The sequence below is a fragment of the Equus quagga genome, chromosome 14 (assembly GCF_021613505.1).
Source record: "Equus quagga isolate Etosha38 chromosome 14, UCLA_HA_Equagga_1.0, whole genome shotgun sequence".
Classification (NCBI taxonomy): domain Eukaryota; kingdom Metazoa; phylum Chordata; class Mammalia; order Perissodactyla; family Equidae; genus Equus; species Equus quagga.
Window position 1 is genome coordinate 57,451,057 of NC_060280.1, and position 23,629 is coordinate 57,474,685.

Here is a 23,629-nt window from a genome sequence, read left to right on the forward strand (position 1 = left end):
TTACAGATTCTAAGACATTAGAAGAATCATAAGAGGATATTATGAATCATTTTATGCAAATAAACTTGAAAATTTAGATGAAATGCACAACTTCCTAGGAAAATACAACTAATCAAAACTAGCACAAGAAAAAATACAAAATATGAATAGACCTATAACTATAAACTGAATTTATAATTTAAAGTCTTCCCACAAAGAAAACCTCTGGTACAGATGGCTTCACTGGCAAATCCTTCCAAACATCTAAGGAAGGAATAACATTCAATGTTTAAAAAAAAAAAAGAAAAGAAACAGAGAAGGAACATTTCCCAACCTGTTTTAGGAAGCCAGCTAAATCTAATAGAGATAGTATGAGAATGTACATGTTCTGCATGAACAAAGTGCAAAAATTTAAGCAAAATATTAGCAAACTAAATTTAGTGATATTTAAAAAGGATAAGACATTATGACTAAAATGTGTGTATTCCAGGAATGCTAAGTAGGTTTAACAGTCAGATAAAAGAAAAATAATTATCTCAAAGTAGGAAAATGTTTCATAAAATTTAATCTCCATTCTTGGACTGAAAGGAAAAAACAAAACTCTTAGCTCCATAAGAAGAGAAGGGAACTTTCTTAGATAAAAGTTTTCTAGTATGACACCCACAGCACACCTCCTACTTGATGAACTATTGAGCCCTTTCCCTTTGAAAGCAGGAATGAGACAGTGGTTACACTTCTATTCACCAATTTACTGAAGGCTCTAGTTAGTGCAGAAGGGCAAGAAAAAGAAAGAAAATGTATAGTGCTTGGAAAGGAAAAAATAAAACTCATTATTTGAGGATGGCATGCTTGTTTATGTAGAAAATCCAGAAGAATCTATGTACAAATTATTAGAATTAATAAATAAGGATAGCAAAGTTTCTGGGAACAAAGCTAATAAACAAAAATTGATTATCTTCCTCTACGCTAGCAACAAAAATTGGAAAATAAAATTTTTCTAATTACCATGTATAGAAGCATGAAAAGCAGGTATAAATCTAACAAAAGATGTGCGAGCACAGGAAACTATGAAGCACTGTTGGGAGAAATTACAGAAGAGCTAAATAATGTTGCAGGGTGGGGTTTCTAAAGAAGGGGTGATGTGAAGTTCAGGTGCCACATGTTTATTAGGGATCAACACCTCTGAAAGGAAGGGGAAAGAAGAGTTTGAACTACAATGCAGGCCCCACAAAGCCTGAGCCAATCTTGCAGGGAGCTCTAGAGTGAATACTGCCCAACAGAGTTGTTCCACCCCAGACTGGTCTTTGTATCCCCCTCCCCTCTCCCACCCCCACACTCACTGCTTGGTCACTGGGTGTGGACTGCCCTAGGGTGAGGCAGTTCTCCCCAAGCAGGGCAGAAACTAAAGATGCTCACAGCCGGAGTCTGTCTGCTGACTGCACTCCTTGCGACTGGGAAGTAAGTCCACTTGTGTTGGGTGGTGGATGGGGAGGAACTGAGGGAGGAAGGTCAAAGCAGACTGAGTCAGAGGAGGGAAAGCATCTTCAAGGTTTCCTGCTAAAGAGCTCTCAGCAGAGGTGCCTGAAGACCTCTGCCCAAGGCCTCAGACAAAGAGAGCTAGGAATGAAAGCACTGGGGCTGGAAATGTAAATGTGCCAAAGGGCAGCACTGGCCAGGGGCCTGAATCCTTCACTGTAACACCCTTCAGAGGCTGTAGCACATTGGCTGCGCGCCAAGTCTGGTGCAAGGAGGGGCAGATTTCCCCTGTGAGGATTGTGAGGTAAAGCCTGCGGTCAGGCCTGAAAGAGCACAGAGAAGTTTAACCAGGACCCAAACTTCTCAAAAAGATGCTCAACTTTATTAGTAATCAGGGAAATGCAAATTAAAAAACTGACAATATTGTGTTGATAAGGATGCAGAGCACAAGGAATTCTGAAAGATTGCTGATGGTGAAGTAAATTAGTACAGTAATGGAAAATATCCTGTCACCCAGCATTTCCATTTCTAGATGGAGCTGAAAGCAAAAGAAATTCATGCACATGTGTACCAGGAGACACGAATAAGAATATTCTCAGAAATAGTCTTTATAATAGCCTCAAACTGGAAAAAATCCAAATGTCAATTAACTGTAGAATGAATAAACAGCAGTATATTCATAAAATGGAATATTGTCATAATTTTTAATAAAATGAATGAAATTTAGCTACACAAACATAATGTTGAATGAACAAAGCCAGATACAAAAGAGTCCTATAGGATTCTGTTTATATATAGTTTAAAAACAGAAAACTAAAGTACAATGCTAGTATTCAAAATAATGGTTACTTTTTCAAAGAAGGGAGTTGGCAGTGATTTGAAGAACACCTGAAGGCAGCGGACTGAAGTATGAAAACATTGATCTGGTTGATGGTTACACAGGCGTTTGCTTATGATGATTCACTGAGCTATCCATCTATGTTTTATGAACTTTTCTACATGGATGTAATCTTCAATTAAAAAGTTTTAAAAAAGAAACAAATACAAGCACATTGAATTTATAAAGTAGCCATACATTTTTAAGGGGGGAGAAAAGATGCTGTATCAATAAATAATGTCCTTACCTCTTTAGGATTAATGTATCTCATTATGTGACGTGGCTCCCCTTGTCTTCTTATATTAATCAGACTTTTAAAGTGTTGGAATACAGCAACATTCTAAAAGTTCAAACATAAGATTTTGTGGTCAAAACTGGATTTTCTACCTCTAATTAGCTTTTTTTCTAATTAGGGCAAAATGAGTAAAAACCATAAAATAGATTTTATATATGTAAACTAGATTTTAGAAATATTATCTGGGCCAGCCCCGTGCCGAGTGGTTAATTCACGCTCTCCACTTCGGCAGCCCAGGGTTTTACCAGTTCGGATCCTGGGCACAGACATGGCACAGCTCATCAAGCCATGCTGACGTGGCGTCCCATATGGCACAGCCAGAAGGACCTACATCTAGAATATACAACTACGTACTGGCAGGCTTTGAGGAGAAGAAGAAGAAAAAGAAAGAAAGAAAGAAAGAAATATTATCCACTCAGGGTTTGCTCTGACGAGCCAGGCAATACTGGTATTATTCTCACAAGAGTTTTACCCTTAAATTTGTAATTGTATCACTAGCAGCTATAAATAAACTATCCAGAACTTTGGTTGGGTCACTTCTGTATACTCCAGAGTAATCTAGGAGAAAGACAAAATACAGTAGTTAAGAACACTGAGTATGGCATAATATCTGGGTTCCACTGTTAGTACTTACTAGCTGGGTGACCTTTGACAAGTTGCTTAACCTCTCTGCTCAGTTTCTCATCTGAAAAATGGGAATGATAGTAGCTATCTCATACAGCTGTGGTGAGGAATAAATAAGTTAATATTTGTAAAGTACCCAGAACAACTTCTGGCACCAGAAATCACTCCATAAATATTATCTATTATTATCAATACAGAATCATCCTCGTTCCTGTAGTAATTCCACTGATTTACAAACTCTATCTACTTGTCATGTTAGCACAAATTTAGTCAAACAACTCCAAACAATTCTTCTATCTTGGAAAACGATTTCATTCATAACCCTCTCCTCATATCCTATTCCCTTAAAAAACCCTTAAGAACCCTTGGTGAACTTCTCCCCTGCCTCCAGTTTGCTTATGTTAAATTAAATCAAATAAATCCAAACCAAAGTAATCCATAGCACCAGTGTGATAATTTGAAGCCCCACTGCAATTGCCTGTGGAAAATGGTGCAGTTCACATCAAAACAAATAATATTCTTTCTGAAAGGAAGATAAAATTTCCCCTAAATAAAACCCCAAACTGAATATGAAGAAAAATTTATGATGGTTTAAAATCTGAATGATATCTTCTAAATATGTAGATTACTGTATCAGTTATCTAATGATGCATAACAAACCACCCCAAAACTTAGTGGCTTAAAGCAACAGCGACTTCCTTTCGGTTGACAGGGAACTTCTGTTGGTCTTGCTTCAACTCACATAAGTGGCTGTAGCCAGCTGCCAGATCCGCTGGAGCAGGGTGATTTATTACGGCCTCACACACATATCCAGGCTTCAGCTTGGTTTGTTGGAACATCGGGGATGGGTGGGCTTCTTTCCACACAGACTTTCAGTTTGAGTTTCTTCACAGCATGGAGATTTCAGAGTACCAAAGAGAGAGAGAAAGTAGAAATTGCAAGGCTTCTTAAGGCTTTGTCTTGGAAGTCACACAGCATTACTTATTCCGCATTCTGTTGGTCAAACTCAAGACCTAGCAGGCTGCAGGAGGTCAAGTGAAAAGTGGGACCCATTGGAAGTTCCATATATACCACGGCCTCACTCAGGGGTGGGCCTGAAGAACAGGGATGAAGAGAAATCCTTCCCGGAGACAGAATCTCGAGCAGCATACCTGGTTGTGCATTGTGCCTGGAAGGAAAGGTGGCCAAAGGTACAAATCTACAGAGGGGAAGTGACTGATGTCTTGGCTAGATGATCAAGGATATGGAAAGACCATGGTTAGAAAATTGGTGACAAGAAGGTCTAGGGAAGAGGTCAGACCCCTCCAAATGGGGACCAAGTATGAAGATATTTGTGTTTCATGTGAATGCTCACCAAAGAGCAATCTCAGCAGAGAGGAATCTTAATAATCAGGTGGGCAAAATGACTTGTTCTTCGTAGTCAGTCAGCCTTTTTCCCCAGTCACTGCTCTCCTTGCCCAAAGGGCTCATGAACAAAGTGACCAGGGCAGCAGGAATGGAGGCTTTTCATGGGTTCAGCAACATGGGTTTCTACTCACCAGACCTGGCTACTGTCATTACTGAATGCCTACTTTGCCAAAGTAGGACCAACACTGAGTCCCTGATATGGCATCATTCCTTGGGGGCATTAGCCAGCTTCCTTGTGGCACACTTATTAGTTGGAACACTTCCACGGGCCACACTTTATTCTCACTGGAATTGAGACTTTCCCCTCTGTGCACGATGGTTCCACAAAACCACCATCTCTGCACTTTCGAAATGCTTTATTCACTGTCACAGTATTCCGCATAGCATTGCTTATGATCAGAGAACTTGCTTCACAGCAAATGTAGAACATAGATGGGCCCATACTCATGAAATTCACTGATATTACCTTGTTCCCCTTCAACCTAAAGTAACTGGCCTGACAGAACGGTGGAATGGCATTTTGGGAACTTAGTTACAGTTAGAATTCCAGGGATAAGACTTTTCAGACTAGGATGATGTCCTCCATGTAACAGTATATACTCTGAACAACCAACATATGATGTCATTTCTCCTACAGCCAGCATTTATGAGTCTGAGAATCAAGGGGTGGAAATAGAAGTGGTTCCCTCCCAGTATTACCTCTAGTGATAAACTAGTGAAAATTTTGCTTTCTGTTCTTATACCTTTGGGCTCTGTGGATATAAAAGTCTTAGCACCCATGGAAATGCTTCCACCAAGGTACACACCAATAGTTCCATTAAAATGGAAGCAGATACCATCACATGGCCATCTGGGGTTCCTCATGTCACTGAACCAACACACCAAAAAAAAAGGGGAGGAGGTCTGTATAAGTGGAAAAAGCATCCGTATAAGTGAAAGAGGGAGGCAGAAGAGTCAGTGTCAGAGTGATGCGATGTGAGACAGACTCAATAGCTATCTCTTGGAAATGGCTTTGAAGTTGGAAGAAGGCCATGAGCCAAGGAATGTGGGCAGCCTCTAGAGGCTGGAAAAGGCAAGAAAATAAATTGTTCCCTAAAGCCTCTAGGGAGAACACAGCCCTACTGACACCTTGATTTTAGCTCTATGAGATCATTTCAGACTTTTGGTCTCCAGAAGTGTAAGATGGTAAATTTTTGTTATTTAAAGCTATTAAGTTTGTGGTAATTTTTATAGCAGCAATAGGAAATAAATCTAAACGCTTAACTTTACATCTAATATTTAAATTACAAGATATCATAGGTAGAGTATGACTAAGCAGGAAACGGAATGAAAAATGATCCAAAGATGGATAACACTACTTTTGGGAAGAGGGTTAACAGGTTTTGGCCTATGTGAGGGATAGTTGTATCATGTTAGGTGGAAGCATAATTTTAACATTAACTTTATTTGGAAGTTAAATATGGTTATAAGAGGAGTGTATGGATGCCAGGGTGACAAAGGGTAGACTCAGCTAGATTATTCTATTGTCAACTTGATCAAGCAGGAAAATGACACATAGGCATATCATGGTTAAACTGCTAAAAACCAAAGACAAAAAGGCAATTTAAAAGAAGCCATAGAATAAAAGACACATTACTTTCAGGATAGAAAGAGTAAAACTTGATTCTTGACTTTTGAAGAGAAACTATGGAAGCCAGAATAGAATGGAATTCAGCTTGAAGGTGCTAAGGAGGAAAAAACCCCTCAAAAACATGGTAACCTTGATTTCTATGCATGGTGATAATATTCTTTGAAAATAAAAGTGAAATAAAGATATTTTCAGACAAATAAAACAAAGAATTTTTTACAGAAGTTCTTCTCTGTAAGAACTACTACAGGGAATTCCTCAAGTTGTAGGAAAGTAATACCATTTATGGTATTCTTTAGAAGCACAGAACTGCAGGAAGAGATGAAGGGACCTGGAAAGGGTAAACATCTGGAGAAGTAAAAATAAATACTGAAATTAAAGAAGACATAAATAAACGGAAAGACATGCCATGTGCCTGGATTGGAAGACTTAAAATTGTTAAGACGACAATATTACCCAAAGCTATTTACAGAATCAATGCAATCCCTGCTAAAATTTCAATGGCATTTTCTGAAGAACTAGAACAGCCACTTCTAAAATTCATGTGGAATCTCAAGGGACCCCCAAATAGCTAAAGCAATCTTGAAAAAAAAGAACAAAATTGGAAGACTAACACTTCCTGATTTCAGAACTTAATATGAAGCTGCAGTAATCAAAAGTTTGGTACTGGCATAAGGACAGACACATAAACCAATGCAACAGAATACAGAGCCCAAAAATATACTCTCACATATATGATCGATTGATTTTGACAAGGGTGCCAAGATCATTAACGGAGAAAGGATAGTCTTTTCAACAAATGGAACTGGAAAAACTGGATATCCACATGAAAAAGAATGAAATTGGGCCCCTACCTTATACTGTATAGAGAAATTAACTCAAAATGGATCAAAGACCTAAAGACAAGAACTAAAACCATAAAAATTTTAGAAGAAAATATAGGGGAAAAGCTTCATGATACTGGATTTGGTAATGATTTCTTGGACATGATACAAAAAGCACAAGCAACAAAAGAAGAAAAAAGGATAAATTGGACTATGTCAAAGTTAAAAACTTTTGTGCATCAAAGGACAATGTCAAAAGAGTGAAAAAGCAATCCACAGAATGGAAGAAAATATTTGCCAAACAGATATCTGTAAGGGATTAATATCCAAATTACATAAATAACTCCTACATCTCAACAACAAAAGACAATTCAGTTAAAAAATGGCAAAGGTCTTAAATATACGTTTCTCCAAAGTGATTTACAAATGGTCAATAGCACACAAAAAGATGCTCAATATCAATAGTCATTAAGGAAATAAAAACATGAGATACAACTCCACATCCATTAAGATGGCTATTAACAAAACAACAGAAAATAAATGTTGGCAAAAGTCTGGAGAAATTGGAAACCTTGTGCATTGCTGATAGGAATGTAAAATGGTGCTTCCACAGTGAAAAGCAGTTTGGTGCTTCCTCCAAAAAGTTAAAGATAGAATTACAATGATCCAGCAATTTCACTTCTAGATATGTACCCAAAAGAACTGAAAGGGACTCAAATAGATACTTGTACAACAGTTTTCACATCAGTATTACAACAGCCAAAAGATGGAAACAACCCAAATGTCCACTAACAGAGAAATGGATAAACAAAATGTGGTATTTACAATATAATGGAATATTATTCAGCCTTAAAAGGAATGGAATTCTGACATTTGTTGTAAATTGGATGAACTTTGAAAACATTATGCTAAACGAAATAAGCCAGACATAAAAAGACAAATCTACATATATCAAGTACCCAGAATAGACAAATTCATAAAGACAGAAAGTAGAATAGAGGTTACCATGGTCTGGGCAGCAGGGGAGGATGGGGAGTTATTATTTTTGGGTATAGGAGGTTCTGTTTGGGATGATGAAAAAGTTCTAGAAATGGATAGTGGTGATGGCTGTATAACATTATGAATGTACTTAATGTTCACTGAATTGTACAGCTGAAAGTGGTTAAATGGTAAATTTTATGATATATGTATTTTACTACAACAAAAAAATGAATGCTGACTGTTTAAAACAAGAAAAATAACGTCTTCTGGTATGTAAAACAAAATTGTAAGTGAAATATCTGACAATAATAGCACAAAATGAAAAGATGATAAAGGGAGTTAACCTGTAATGATATTCTTGCATTATTCTGGAAAAGGTAAATGTACTAACTTAAGGTTGACACTAATTAGTCAAGGATACATATTGTAAACTCTAGGTTACTCCATCAAAAGGATATGTATCTGCTCTAGAACTCTATTACGGTGTAGCAAACCACCCCAAAACTTAGTAGTGTAAAACAAAAACCAATTTATTAGTGCCACAATTATGGGTTAAGAATTCTGGTATGGCATAGCAGGGAAGTCTCACTTAATGACTAAGGCTTCAGTTGAGATGACTTGAACAGCTGAGAATGGCTGGGATGGCTCAACTGGGGCTTTTATGGCAGGGACTTCAGTTCTAGCTGTCAGCCATGTTTCTTGGTTTTTTCCATGTTACATCTGCCGGAGATGGAATATCAAAGATGGCTTTTTCATTTACACATCTGATAAGTGGGATAGAATAGCTGATAGAACTGGGGATGGCCAATCATCAATCTCTTTAGGTGGCCTCTCCCTTATGCTAGCTTAGTATGGCAGTTTCAGGGTAGTTGTACCCTGTGGCTAGCTTCATGAATGTCTAGACCTAGAGGTCTCAGAATGTCATGTTCTATTTCACTGGTTTTAGCTGTAAAGCAGGCCACTAAAATAGCCTAAATTAAAGGATAAAGATTGCCACTCACCTCTCAATAGGTGGAGTAGCAAATACTTTATGGCCATCTTCAATCAACCAAAATAACTAAAAGGCTAATACAGAAGAAAATGATGGTATATTAAAATTTTTTTCATTAATAAAAAGAAAGGCAAAAACAAAAAAAAAGAAAAATACAGGAAGAATAGATCAGTAAGTAGAAAACAAACAGCAAATATGGCAGATTTAAACCCAACTAATACAGTAATTATAATAAATAGAAAGAGTCTAAACAAGCTAATTAAAAGCAAAGATGATTCAGGATTAAGCAAAATTAGACCCATCTATTTATTGTTTACAAGAGATACACTTTAAATACAAGGACAGAAAAAGTTTGAAAGTAAAATAATAGGAAAAGATATAGGAGATTGTAAACAACTTTAGGCCAATAAATTTGACAATTTAAACAAAAAGGACAGGTTCCTTGAAAAGTAACATCAAAATGGGCACAAGAAGAAACACAGATCTGAATAGTCCTGTATCATTAGAGAAACGGAACCCCTAATTAAAAATCTTTCCACAAAGAAAACTCCTAGCCCACAATGATTTGCTAATGTATTTTTCCAAACATTTATAGGAGACATAATACCAGTCACACAAACTCTTCTGGATAATGAAAAAGAAGGAATATTTCCCAATTCCTTTTATGAGGCCAGCATAATCCTGATATCAAAGGCTGGTGAGGACATTACAAAAAAGAAAAGTTATATTCATAAACAAATAGGAAAAAATCCTAAACAAAAGTTTAGCAAATCAAATCCAGGATATATCAAAAGGGTAACACATCAGGGTGAAGTGGAGTTTATCCTAGGAATGCAAGGTTGGTTTAATATTTGAATATCAAACAATGTAATTTACCACATAAAAAGAATGAAGAAGAAAGACCATGTGATCATATAGTAGATGCAGCAAAAGCACTTGATAAAATTCAATACCAGAGTTTTCACAACAACAATAACAAGAACAAAAATCTTAGCAAATCAGCAATAAAGTTAAATTCCTCAAACTGGTGATAAATTTCTACAAAAAACTATAGGTAAAAATTTATGGTGGAATATTACATGCCTTCTCTCTGTGTTCAGGAAAAAGTCAAGAATGTCCTTAATTACCACTTATTTTCAACATCGTGCTGGAGAGTCTAGTCAGTGCAATAAACCAAGAAAAACAAATAAAAGGTATAAAGTTTGCAAAGGAATAATAAAAGTTATTATCCAAAGATAACAGCATTAAGTAGAATATCCAAAGGAAACTATAAAAAAGCAATTATAAATAATAAATGGATATTAGGTCAACATATAAAAACAAATTATATTTCTATAAGCTAGAAATGAACTAGAAAATAAAATTAAAAAATAATGCCACTTACAGTAGCATCAAAAAAAGTTAAATACCTAGAAATCAAATGAAAGATGTATAAAACTTCTATAGGACAAACTATAAAACACTGTGGAGAGAAATTAAAGAAGATCTAAATAAATGAAGACATACATCATGTTCATGAAAACTCAGTATAATAAGATGTCAGTTCTCCCCTAAATTGATCTATTGATTCAATGCAATTCCAATTATAATCTCAACAAAAACTTTGCAAAAATTGATTGATTCTAATATTTATATGGAAATGCAAAAGCCCCAGAATAGCTATGATAATCATTAAGAAGAACAAAGTTGGAGGACTGTACTACCATATATCCACACTTAGCATAAAGCTACAGTTATTAACACAGTATGGTGGTGGCCCAAACAGAGACAAAAAGACCAATACAACCTAAGAGAGACTATAGAAACACCTCACGTTTATGATTACATGATTTAAACAGAGGCATCACTGCAATTTATTGTGGAAAGGATGGTATTTTCAATAAAGGTACTTGATCATTTGGTTATTGACAAAGAAAAAAATGAACTTTGTCCATACTTCTCATCATATACAAACACTAATTTGAGATGGATACTAGAGCTCAGTCTGAAACTAAAGCAATTAAGCCTCTAAAAACAGCTTCAGGAAAATATCTTCTGACTTCAGGTTAGATAAACATTCCTTTTTCCTCCCCAGATTTATTGAGATATAATTGACATATAATATTGTGTAAGTTTAAGGTGTACAATGTGATGATTTGATACACATATATAGTGTGAAATGATTATCACAATAAGGTGAGTCAACACATCCATCACCTTACTTGGTAGCATTTTGTGTGTGTTTGTGTGTGTGTGTGTGTGTGTGTGGTGAGTACTTCTAAGATCTACAACTTTAGCAATTTTCAAGTAACTATAGTATAATGTAGTCACCATGCTGTATATTACATTCCCAGGATTTATTCATCTCATAACTGAAAGTTTGTACCTTTTGACTACCTTCACCCATCCCCCCGACTCTGCCCTGGCAATCACCAATCTACTCTCTATTTCTATGAGTTCAGCTTTTTTTAATATTCCACATAAAAATGAGATCATACAGTATACAGTATTTGTCTTTCTCTGCCTGACATTTTACTTAGCATGATGCCCTCCAGATCCATTCAAGTTATCACAAATGGTAGGATTTCCTTATTCCATGGCTGAATAATATTCCATTGTGTGTGTCTGTGTATACGTATACACACACATCATATATATACCTTTTTCCTTTATCCATTCATCTATAAATGGACACTTAGGTTACTTCCATGTCTTGGCTATTGTGAATAATGCTGCAATGAACATGGGGGTGAAGATACTTCTTCAAGATAGTGATTTCATTTCCTTAGTCTAAATACCCAGAAGTGGAGTTGCTGGATCATATGGTAGTTCTTCTTTAAATTTTTTGAGGAATGTCCATACTGCTTTCCATAGTGGTTGCACTAGGTTACATTCCCACCAACAGTGTACAAATGTTCCCTTCTCTTCATATCCTTACCAACACTTGTTAGCTCTTGCCTTTTTGACAATAGCCGTTCTTACAGGTGTGAGGTGATAGCTTATTGTGGTTTTGATTTACATTTCCCTCATGATTATAGTGATATTGAGCACCTTTTCACGTACATGTTGGCCATTTGTATATCTTCTTTGGAAAAATATCTATTCTTTGGAAAATGTCCTTATACTCATTTTTTAATTAGATTATTTGGGTTTGCGCTGAGTTGCATGAGTTCCTTACATATTTTGTATATTAACCCCTTATCAGATAGATGGTTTGCAAATATTTTCTGACATTCTATAGGGTGCCTTTTCATTTTGTTGATCGTTTCTTTTGTTATGCAGAAGAGTTTTATTTGATGTAGTCCCGCTTGTTTATGCTTGCTTTCGTAGCTTGTGCTTTTGGTGTCATATCCAAAATCATTGCCAAGACTAATGTCAAAGACATTTTCCCTATGTTTTTTTCTAGGAATTTTACAGTTTCAGGTCTTAAATTTCAGTCTTCAATTCATTTTGAGTTAATTTTGGGGTGGTGTGAGATAAGGATTCAGTTTAAATTTTTTTGCATGTGAATATCCAGTTTTCCCAACACGTATTCAGGAGACTCTTTTCTCCATTGAGTATTCTTGGCTCTCTTGTCAAATATTAGTTAACCATATAAGAATGGATTTATTATGGGCTCTCAATTCTGTTTCATTGGCGTATGTGTCATTTTTTTTTATGTCAGTACCATACTGTTTTGATTACTATAGCTTTGTAATATAGTTTGAAATCAGGAAGCATGACGCCTCTAGCTTTGTTCTTTCTCAAGATTGTTTTGGCTATCCAAGGTCTCTGTGGTTCAACACAAATTTTATGATTATTTTTTCTTTCTTTTTCTTTTTTAAAGATTATATTTTTCCTTCTACTCCCTAAAGCCCTCCGGTACGTAGTTGTACATATTTTCAGTTGTGGGTCCTTGTAGTTGTGGTATGTGGGATGCTGCCTCAGCATGGCTTGATGAACGGTGCTAGGTTTGTGTCCAGGATCCAAACCTGCGAGACCCTGGGCTGCCGAAGCAGAGCGCGCGAACTTAACCACTAGGCCACGGGGCTGGCCCCAGGATTTTCTCTTTTCTGAGAAAAATGCCTTTGGAATCTTGATAGGGACTGCATTGAATCTATAGATGGTTTTGTGTAGTCTGGAGATTTTAGCAATATTAATGAATTTATTTATTTATTAATTTATTTGTGTCTTCTTCGATTTCTTTAATTAGTGTTTTATAGTTTTCAGTGTACAGATCTTTCACATCCTTGGTTAATTTATTCCTAAGTTAGTGCCCTCAAGTTTGCATATATATTTACAATCGTTATATTCTCTTGATGAATTGACCTCTTTATCATTACCCAATGACCTTCCTTGTCTCTCGTGACTATTTTTACCTTAAAGTCTATTTTGTCTGATATATTATAGCTACTCCTGCTTTCTTTTGGTTACCATTTACTTTACCTGTCTTTTCTCATTCCTTCACTCTCAGTCTATGTGTGTCCTTAAAACTAAAGTGAGTTTCTTTCATGCAGTATACTGTTGGATCTTGGTGGTTTTTTAAAAATTGATTAGCCATTCTATGACTTTCGATTGAAGAATTTAATCTCTTTATGCTTAAAGCAAATATTTATAGGTAAGGGCTGACTACTGTGACTTTGTTGCTTGTTGTCTGTTTTATAGATTCTTTGTTCCTTGCTTCCTCTCTTGCTGTCTTCCTTTGTGATCTGACGACTTTTTGTGGCTGTATGCTTTGGCTCCTTTACCATAATCTTTTGTGTATCTACTACAGGTTTTTCCATTGTGGTTGCCAGGAAGCTTACATAAAATATCTTATAGTTCTAATATCTTAAGTTGATAACAACTTAACTTCAATTAATGAAACCAAGAGCTGGTTCTTTGAAAAGATAAACAAAATTGACAAACCCTTAGCTAGACTCACCAAGAAAAAAAGAGAGAAGGTTCAAATAAATAAAATCAGAAATGAAAGAGGAGAGATTACAACAGACACCTCAGAAATACAAAAGATAATAAGAGAATACTATGAAAAGTTATATGCCAACAAATTGGATAATCTAGAAGAAACGGATAAATTCTTAGAAACATACAACCTTCCAAAACTGGACCAAGAAGAAGTAGAGAATTTGAATAGACCAATCACCAATAAGGAGATCAAACCAGCAATCAAAAACCTCCCCAAAAATAAAAGTCCAGGACCAGATGGCTTCCCTGGTGAATTCTACCAAAAATTCAAAGAAGACTTAATACCTATCCTTCTCAAACTCTTCCAAAAAATTGAAGAGGAGGGGAGGCTTCCTAACTCATTCTACAAAGCCAACATTATCCTGATACCGAAATAAGACAAGGACAACACAAAAAAAAGAAAATTACAGGCCAATATCACTGATGAAAATTGATGCAAAAATCCTCAAAAAAATACTAGCAAATCAAATATAACAATACATTAAAAAGATCATACATCATGATCAAGTGGGTTTCATTCCAGGGATGCAGGGATGGTTCAACATCTGCAAATCTATCAACGTGATACACCACATTAACAAAATGAAGAATAAAAATCACATGACCATCTCAATAGATGCGAGAAAGCATTTGACAAGATACAGCATCCATTTATGATAAAAACTCTAAATAAAACGGGTATAGAAGGAAATTACCTCAACATAATAAAGGTCGTATATGACAAACCGACAGCAAACATCATTCTCAACACAAAAACTGAAAGCTATTCCTCTAAGAACAGGAACCAGACAAGGACGCCCACTGTCGCCACTCTTATTTAACCTAGTATTGGAAGTCCTAGCCACAGCAATCAGGAAGAAAAATAAATAAAAGGGATCCATATTGGAAAAGAAGAAGTGAAACTGTCACTATTTGCAGACAACATGATTTCATATATAAAAAACCCTAAAGAAGCCACTAAAAAACTTTTAGAAATAGTAAGTGAATACAGTCAAGTTACAGGATATAAAATCAACATACAAAAATTGGTTGCATTTCTATACACTAACAACGAAGTAGCAAAAAGAGAAATTAAGAATACAATACCATTTGCAATTGCAAGAAAAGGATAAAGTACCCAGGAATAAATTTAACCAAAGAGGTGAAAGATCTTACACTGAAAACTATAAAACATTGTTGAAAGAAATTGACAAGATACAAAGAAAGGAAAGATATTTCGTGCTCCTGAGTTAGAAGAGTTAACATAGTTAAAATGTCCAGACTTCCTAAAGCAATCTATAGATTCAACGCAATCCCTATCAAAGAGCCAACAACATTTTTCACAGAGATAGAACAAAGAATCCTAAAATTTATATGGAATAACAAAAGACCCTGAATAGCCGAAGGATTCCTGAGAAAAAAGAACAAAACTGGAGGTATCACACTCCCTGATTTCAAAATATACTACAAAGCCATAGTAACCAAAACAGCATGGTACCAGCACAAAAACAGACGCACAGATCAATGGAACAGAATCGAGAGCCCAGAAATAAACCCACACATTTATGGGCAGCTAATATTCGACAAGGGAGCCAAGAGCATACAATGGAGAAAGGAGAGTCTCTTCAACAAATGGTGTTGGGAAAACTGGACAGCCACATGCAAAAGATGAAGGTAGACCATTATCTTATACCAGGCACAAAAATAAATCAAGATGGATTAAAGACTTGAATGTAAGACCCAAAACCATGAAACTTCTAGAAGAAAACATAGGCAGTATGCTCTTTGACATCGGTCTCAGCAACATATTTTCAAGTACCATGTCTGACTGGGCAAGGGAAACAAAAGAAAAAAATGAACAAATTGGACTACATCAAACTAAAAAGGTTCTGCATAGCAAAGGAAACCATCAACAAAATGAAAAGACAACCTAACAATTGGGAGAAGATATTTGCAAACCATATATCAGATAAGGGGTTAATATCCAAATATACAAAGAACTCATACAGCTCAACAACAAAAAAACCAACAACCCAATTAAATAATGGGCAAACGATCTGAACAGAGATTTCTCCAAAGAAGATATACGGATCACCAACAGGCATATGAAAAGATGTTCAACATCATTAGCTACCAGGGAAATGCAAATCAAAACTACAATGAGATATCATCTCACTCCGGTCAGAATGTCTACAATTAATAAGACAGGAAACAACAAGTCTTGGAGAGGATGTGGAGAGAAGCGAACCCTCGTACACTGCTGGTGGGAGTGCAAACTGGTGCAGCCACTATGGAAAGCAGGATGGAATATCCTCAGAAAATTAAGAATAGATCCACCATATGATCCAGCTATCCCACTGCTGGGTATTTATCCAAAGAACTTGAAAACACAAAGGCATAAAGATACATGCTCCCCTATGTTCATTGCAGCATTATTCACAATAGCCAAACCTTGGAAGTAACTTAGGTGCCCATCAAGGAACAAATGGATAAAGAAGATGTGGTATATATACACAATGGTATACTACTCAGCCATAAGAAATGATGAAATCTGGCCATTTGCGACAACATGGATAGACCTTGAGGGTAGTATGCTAAGTGAAATCAGTCAGAGGGAGAAAGTCAAATACCGTATGATCTCATTCATAAGTAGAAGATAATAACAATGACAAACACACACATAGCAACAGAGACTGGACTGGTGGTTACCATAGGGGAAGTGGGGAGAGTGGAGGGCAAAAGGGGTGATTAGGCTCACATGTGTGGTGATGGACTATAAATAGTTTTGGGTGGTGAACATGATGTAACCTACACAGAATTCGAAATATATTACGATGTACATCTGAAAGCTATATAACGTTATAATCCAATGTTACTGCAATAAAAATAGGGCCGGCCCTGTGGCCGAGTGGTTAAGCTCATGTGCTCCGCTTCAGCAGCCCAGGGTTTCGCCGGTTCGAATCCTGGGCGAGAACATGGCACCGCTCATTAGGCCATGCTGAGGCAGCATCCCATATGCTACAACTAGAAGGACACACAAGTAAAATATACAATTATGTACTGGGGCGATTTGGGGAGAAAAAGCTAAAAAAAGAAAAAAACGATTGGCAACAGTTGTTAGCTCAGGTGCCAATCTTAAAAAAAAAAAGGCACATATTTCTTTGATTAAAATATTTAAAATGATAGAAAAAACCTGCATTTACATTAGTTTGACTATGCAAATTATTCATTTATAGGGCCAAGTAGCGTGCTAAAACTATGCATCTTTACTTAGAAGTAAGAGTTTCTAACCATTTTTTAAATTCAACTTCTTAGTCATACCTTCTATTGCATGGGGTACCATTTTACCTCCAGATACAACACTTAGAAGCCATTCAACATATTGATCTTATCTAAATTATTATTTTTATTACCTTCATTTTTCTTTTCTTTCTGGTTTTGTTTTTTGCTTTTTTTAATCTTTGGTTTTCCTTAAATGTCAGCTGATCCTTGGTTGTACATTAATTCTTAAGAATGAAGGTCTGTGTCAATTTTTCTAGGGAGCTAGTATGAGTATCCTGTGCTTTGTGTAAGTCTCCTCTTTTCCCATTGTCTTCATGAGTAGGAACATTGCCTGGGAGCTTTGTGATGTGGCTAGAATAAGTTAATCAATAGGCTTTATTAGAGGGAGCATGGTCAGATAGCCAGCAATTAAGCAAAGTGTCTCTCAAATACTAAAATTAAGAGTTTTCTCTTATTTACCGTGGAGTGCCAAATCCACACTAGAACTAACATTACCAGATAGTTCATTTGATTGTTTTAAAAGAGGGGATAAGACTTCAGGGTTTTTATGGGTAATAGTAAATATCCATCTACCAGCAGATATTTGACTAACGATAAATATCCATCTACCTGCAGCTTTGGGGCTTGAAGTGACAGCAGCAACAATTGGCACGGCTATTCCACGTACAGACCTTCAATTAATGCCCTTGTCTACAGTCATTCTCCTTCCAGCCCTTTTAAATTGCTAACTCCTAATTGATATCGTTTCTAAGGTTCAAAAGACACACCAGCTCTCCCACTGGAGCCCCTTTGAAGCGTATCTAGGTAAGTCTCCTACATAGTTTTGTCCAACAGGATGCTACCATCTATTTTTGGTTTTCTAGAAATGAGATAATCTGCTCATAAACTCCCTTCTCTCTGTTATGGGTTACTTTCTGTATATTGTCATCTCAACGGGGTCTGGGGGGATATAAAGCAAAAATGTGCTCAGTCTACCATCTTGTTAAAATACACACACACAAACATTTGTTTATGTATATACATGGCTTCCCTACTGAAGCTCTGTAAGGGCAAGGATGTATTGGAAAAAGCCTAGCACAGTGCTAGGAATATAACAGGTATTCAAAAGTATGTGGCTGATCAGATTCGGATGTGGAATAAAAGAAGTTACAAATGACAGAAAAGCTTAGCCTAGATGACAAGTATGCAAATAGAAACCATCAAATAAATAGTAGATTTTAAAAGAAAACTATTATTTTTGTGTTGGAAATCAAGAGTTATGCCCTAGCTTAGGTTTTATGGCTTTCATAGAGGCAAAGGGGGCAAATAATGGAAGCTATTTTGCAAGACTTGATTAACTGATACAGAGATATTCTTGTTTTTTTTTTTCTTATTCTCCCCAAAGCCCCCCAATTACATAGTTGTATATTCTAGTTGTGAGTGCCTCTGGTTGTGCTATGTGGGACACTGTCTAAGCATGGCTTGACAAGCAGTGTCATGTCCATGCCCAGGATCCAAACCAGTGAAATCTTGGGTCACCCAAGCAGAGTGGGTGAACTCAACCAATCGGCCTTTGGGCCAGCCCCAAAGGTGTTCTTGTGTGCCAGAAACAGAGCCATACCACTTCACACAAAATCAGCAGGCACAGACAGAGTGTTGCTGCTATCAGAGAGAAAGCAGTGAAGTCATTTTAGCTCTTAGCTTTCGCCCAGCTAGGTTAATCAACTTGGAATATTCCTTATTCCAATGAGACCAGCTCTACCCATACTAGAGCACAGTAAGTAAGCACTTATCTAGCAGTACTACATTAATCCAGATTTAGTGTATCGTCTTCAAGAGTAGGTACTCAATAATTATTTAATGGGTGAATGTATCCCTAACACCTCACAAATCTGCTCCCTGAGTCAAAAAAAAAAAGCTTTAGAGGTGAAAGTCAAATGAGCCTATTAGTAATACTTTCATTGATCGTAACCATCATCAATGTGCCTGGCCCTGATCAGGAACTCAGTAAATACTTGTGGGCCAATGAGATCATTAATTAATGTTAATTTTTTGAGCCTTTAAAAAATGTCTGCTTCTAAAACAAAAGATGGTACACAAATTTGTAAACACTAAAAACTATTGAATTGTACACTTTCAACAGGTGAACATTATGATATATAAATTATATCTCAATAAAGCTGCAAAAAAAGAAGCTCACAAGGAAACTTTTCCAGGCCTTCTGAATGACTCTGGCAGCTTTATCCCTCTTTATAAATTCTGCCTCCTGTTTCCAAGGCATTTGAAAGTCCTAAAATAAGAAAAAGGGCATATTTAAAATTACTTTATATACTCCATTATGAAACCCACTAGAACTCAATGAAAATTAAGTAGAAAGTTGCATAAAGCAAATAATGAACATGAGATTTGGTATCAAAAGAATTATAATAAAAATAAAAATTGTTACCTATCATTGATTGCCTAACATGTTCCTTTGTTTCTTTTTTCTAATTAAAACAACAACCCTGCATGACAGATTTTACTAATATGCTTATATTAGAGATTAGAAGACTGAGCTTCAAGGTTTAAGGTCAAATAGTGATTAACTAAGCCAGTCTTGATTCCATGTCTGTTAGTCTTGAAAATCCATGACCTATCCCTGCCTCATTCAATGACTTCAAATAAGCTTTCCTTAATCAATATGCAGAGAGACAGAGTTTCATCCATAAATTTACGTAGGTCCCTAACATAGATTTAGAGATGATTAGAGATCTTTTCTTTGTTTGTAACTCTTAAAAGTGCTGACTACTCAATAAATCATGCATTAAATTGTCCCCCCAAAAAACGAGATGAAGCTTGACTATTAAGGAGCAAAGCAAAATCAGCAATTATAATCATAATTTTTATTAATAATATGAAGAAATTAGTAATAGAGAAGTCAGGAAGTCATTATAGCTTATGAGTTCTTAAAAAAGTTGCAGTAGGCAGAGAGGATCCCAAGAAGAAGTGGAGCAGGAAACACTAGAAGTCTGTCTCCCCATCTAGACAACAATTGCACTGGAAGAATCACATTAATAATTTTGGAACTCTGGAGTCTACTGAAGGCTTACAACTTCCAGGGAAAGCCTTGGAGGGTAAATTATGGTTCCTTTTGGTCAATTTAGCTCTTAGCCCAGTAGCACCTACCCATTCCCCCGCCCCAATCCCAGTAGCAAGCATCTCTGCACATGTTCTAGAAACAGACTGCACATAGCTTGTAGGAGCCAGGGTAGGGAAAAAAGGGTTTTGTCCTCCAAATATAGGAGATCTGTGCTCTGATAGTTGATTGCTACTTCTGATCACAGGGATGTGGACAAACAAGAGGGCAGCCATTGTTGTTGCATCTCCTCACATTGTTGCAAGCCTCCGCCTCTAGCTGAGGTAACTTCCAGGGCATTTAAAGAGCTAGTGCCCTTTTCCTCCCCTCTACATTGTTCTCCTTTCCCCTTTTGGGAGCTAGACCCTCAAGACTAGGACGTTCAAAAACAACTACACATACAAAGAAAATGAGAAATTGACCAGGCATGCCCAGGGAAAGGCACAGGCTCAGAAAATACCTGAGAAGACCTTAAATTTTCAGGCTGATCCTTGGCTGATCCTTGGCTGATCCTTGTAGGCTGTAGAAACATCCTACAACAATCAAAAACAAAAACAATTTTTAAAAAAACAGTAAATGCTGGGGAAGGGGGAGAATCTGATTTCCAGAGTTACCACATTATTAAGTTCAAATGCCCAGTTTTCAACAAAAAAAATCACAAGGCACACAAAGAAACACAAAAATATGGCCTATTCAAAGGAAAAAATAAATCAACATAAACTGAACCTGAAAAAAGACCTGATGATAGATCTTAAACAAAGTCTTTAAAACAATTACCTTAAAGATGTTCAAAGAACTAAAGGGAGATGTGGAGAAATTCAAGAAAATGACATATACACAAAATGGAAATATCAATAAAGAGACAGAAAATCTAAAGAGAAACCTAATATAAATTCTGAAGCTGAAAAGTAGAGTAACTGAAATGAAAAATTTATTACAGGGATTCAAAAGCAGAGCTGAGCAGGCAGAAGAATCAGCAAACTTGAAGATAGAACAATGGAAATTGTTGAGTCTGAGGAATAGAAAGAAAAAAAGACTGAAAAAAATGAACAAGCCTAAGAGACCTGTAGTACACCAGCAAGTAGACCAACATACAGATGGTGGAAGCCCCAGAAGGAGAAGAGAGAGAGAAAGAGGCAGAAAGAATATCTCAAGAAACAATGGCTGAAAACTTCTCAAATTTGATGAAAGACATTAATGCAAACATCCAAGAAGTTCAACAAACTCCAAGTAAGATGACTCAAAGATATCCTCACCAAGACACATAATTAAACTTTCAAAAGCGAAAGATAAAGAGAGACTCTTGAAAGCAGTAAGAGAGAAGTGATTCACACATACAAGGAAATCTCAAAGAAAAAACTGTGAACTGAGTATCCTATATATAGCAAAACTATCTTTCAAGAATGAGGGAGAAGGAGTGACATCAGCATTATGGCAGAGTGAGCTTGCCCAGGACTCTCTTCCCTCCAACATACAACAAAAAGGAGCAACCATATTCCAACAAAAAATATCCAAATAGCACAGGAATCCTCGGAGACCCACAGCAGCCAAACAACAGAGGGTGGAGAGGCTGGAGTGCCCCTTGTAGGAGCTGGAATGAGGTAAGAGAGAACTTCACTCCCTCCCCTAAAGACTGGGACGGCTGCCACCAGAGGCCCCATGAGGGAAGGAGTGGGGGAGGGGTTGCAGGTCTGCAGGGTCAGCACCTTTGCAACCTAGAGGGAAGCCCTCTAATGGGGCAAAAGCTTTCGCCTGGCATGACCTCATCAAGCCAAGACCCCAGGAGACCAGATGGCAAGAGCTGATCGGGAAACCCTGGTCTGCACAAAAGAGAAAGCGCCACGCCCAACCCATGCTGTGCCATGCCATGTCGGCTGAAGGCCGAGGGCTCAGACTATGTGGCTCTTGATCCCCATCTAGTGGTGATAGGCTGTAACTGCCACCAAATAACATCACAATGGGCAAGACCCGTAGTTCCAGCATCTGGCAATTCATCAAATCTCCAGACCAGAGGGAAAACAATAAATACCCAGAATTATGTCCTGAAGACTCAGAAAGAAGTAAACTAAACGACAATGAATTCAGAATAGCTACCGTCAAAAAACTCAATGAGGTTAAAGAAAATACAGAGAAACAATTCAACGAGTTCTGGAGCTACTTTACAAAAGAGATTGAAACTATAAAGAAGAATCAATCAAAAATACTAGAGATGAAAAATACAATGGAAGAGATAAAACAAAATATGGATTCCCTGAATGCTCGTGTGGACACCACAGAGGAGCAAATCAGCATAATCGAAGATAGACATGTTGAATGGCTCCAGACAGAGGAGGAGAGGGAACTAAGACTAAAAAGAAATGAAGAAAACCTCCAAGAAATAGCTGATGCAATGAGGAAATGCAATATAAGAATTATAGGTATCCAAGAAGGTGAAGAGAAGGAGAATGGAGCAGAAAGTATGTTCAAAGAAATAATAGCAGAGAACTTCCAAAATCTAGGGAATGAGAGAGAAATGTGTGTGGAGAAAGATTTCAGATCTCCTAGATTTGTCAATGTAAAAATACCTACTGGAAGGCATATAGTAGTAAAACTGGCAAAACTGAATGAGAAAGAAAGAATACCCAGGGCAGCAAGGCAGAAGAAAATAACCTACAAAGGAACCCCAACAGGCTTTCAGTGGATTTCTCTGCAGAAACCTTACAAGATAGGAGAGAATGGAATGATTAAATCTTTCCCAGACCAACAAAAGCTAAGGGACTTCACAGCCACGAGGCCCCCCTCCCAACCGCCGAAAAGAAATCCTCAAGACAGCCTTCATACCTGAAAAAAGAAAAAAAGGGAGAAAGGGGTCACAAAACACAGAGTAAGGAGACAAATAGAATCAGAATAGGATAGCAAATAATCAACTATAGCATTAGGATAAATGGAAGGAAAACACCAAAAAACAAAGACAATCTTGTCACTTTAACCACAAACTCACAATACAACTTGGAATAAGATGTGAAAATAATGACTTAGGAGGGGAGGAGGAAAGGGACTGAATCAGTTTAGACTAAGGAAATAGGCCATCAGAAAATGGACTATGTTATGCACAAGACTCTGAATACAAACTTTAGGGTAGCCACTAAACTAAAAAGTAGAACAGAGACACAAAAAATAAGGGAAAAACTAAGAAACATAGCATAAGAAACTGCAGAAGTCAATGGGTAGACTAAAACACACAGGACAAGAAACAAAGGAAGTGCAGGAAAACCAGAAAACAAGTGACAG

The 23,629-nt window shown here is 36.9% G+C and overlaps 1 protein-coding gene across 1 annotated transcript in view; it reads right to left on the minus strand.

Annotated features, from left to right (window-relative positions):
• C14H11orf65 (chromosome 14 C11orf65 homolog) overlaps positions 1–23,629 on the minus strand; it is a 77,037-nt gene that overhangs the window by 32,004 nt on the left and 21,404 nt on the right. Inside the window, exons 2-4 of the mRNA XM_046686307.1 lie at positions 20,820–20,892; positions 19,445–19,534; positions 2,580–2,672 (exon numbers count right to left, since the gene is read on the minus strand). Of these exons, the coding sequence (XP_046542263.1) occupies positions 2,580–2,672; positions 19,445–19,534; positions 20,820–20,891 (255 nt within the window). The 5' untranslated portion in view covers position 20,892. The remainder of the gene's footprint in view (positions 1–2,579; positions 2,673–19,444; positions 19,535–20,819; positions 20,893–23,629) is intronic.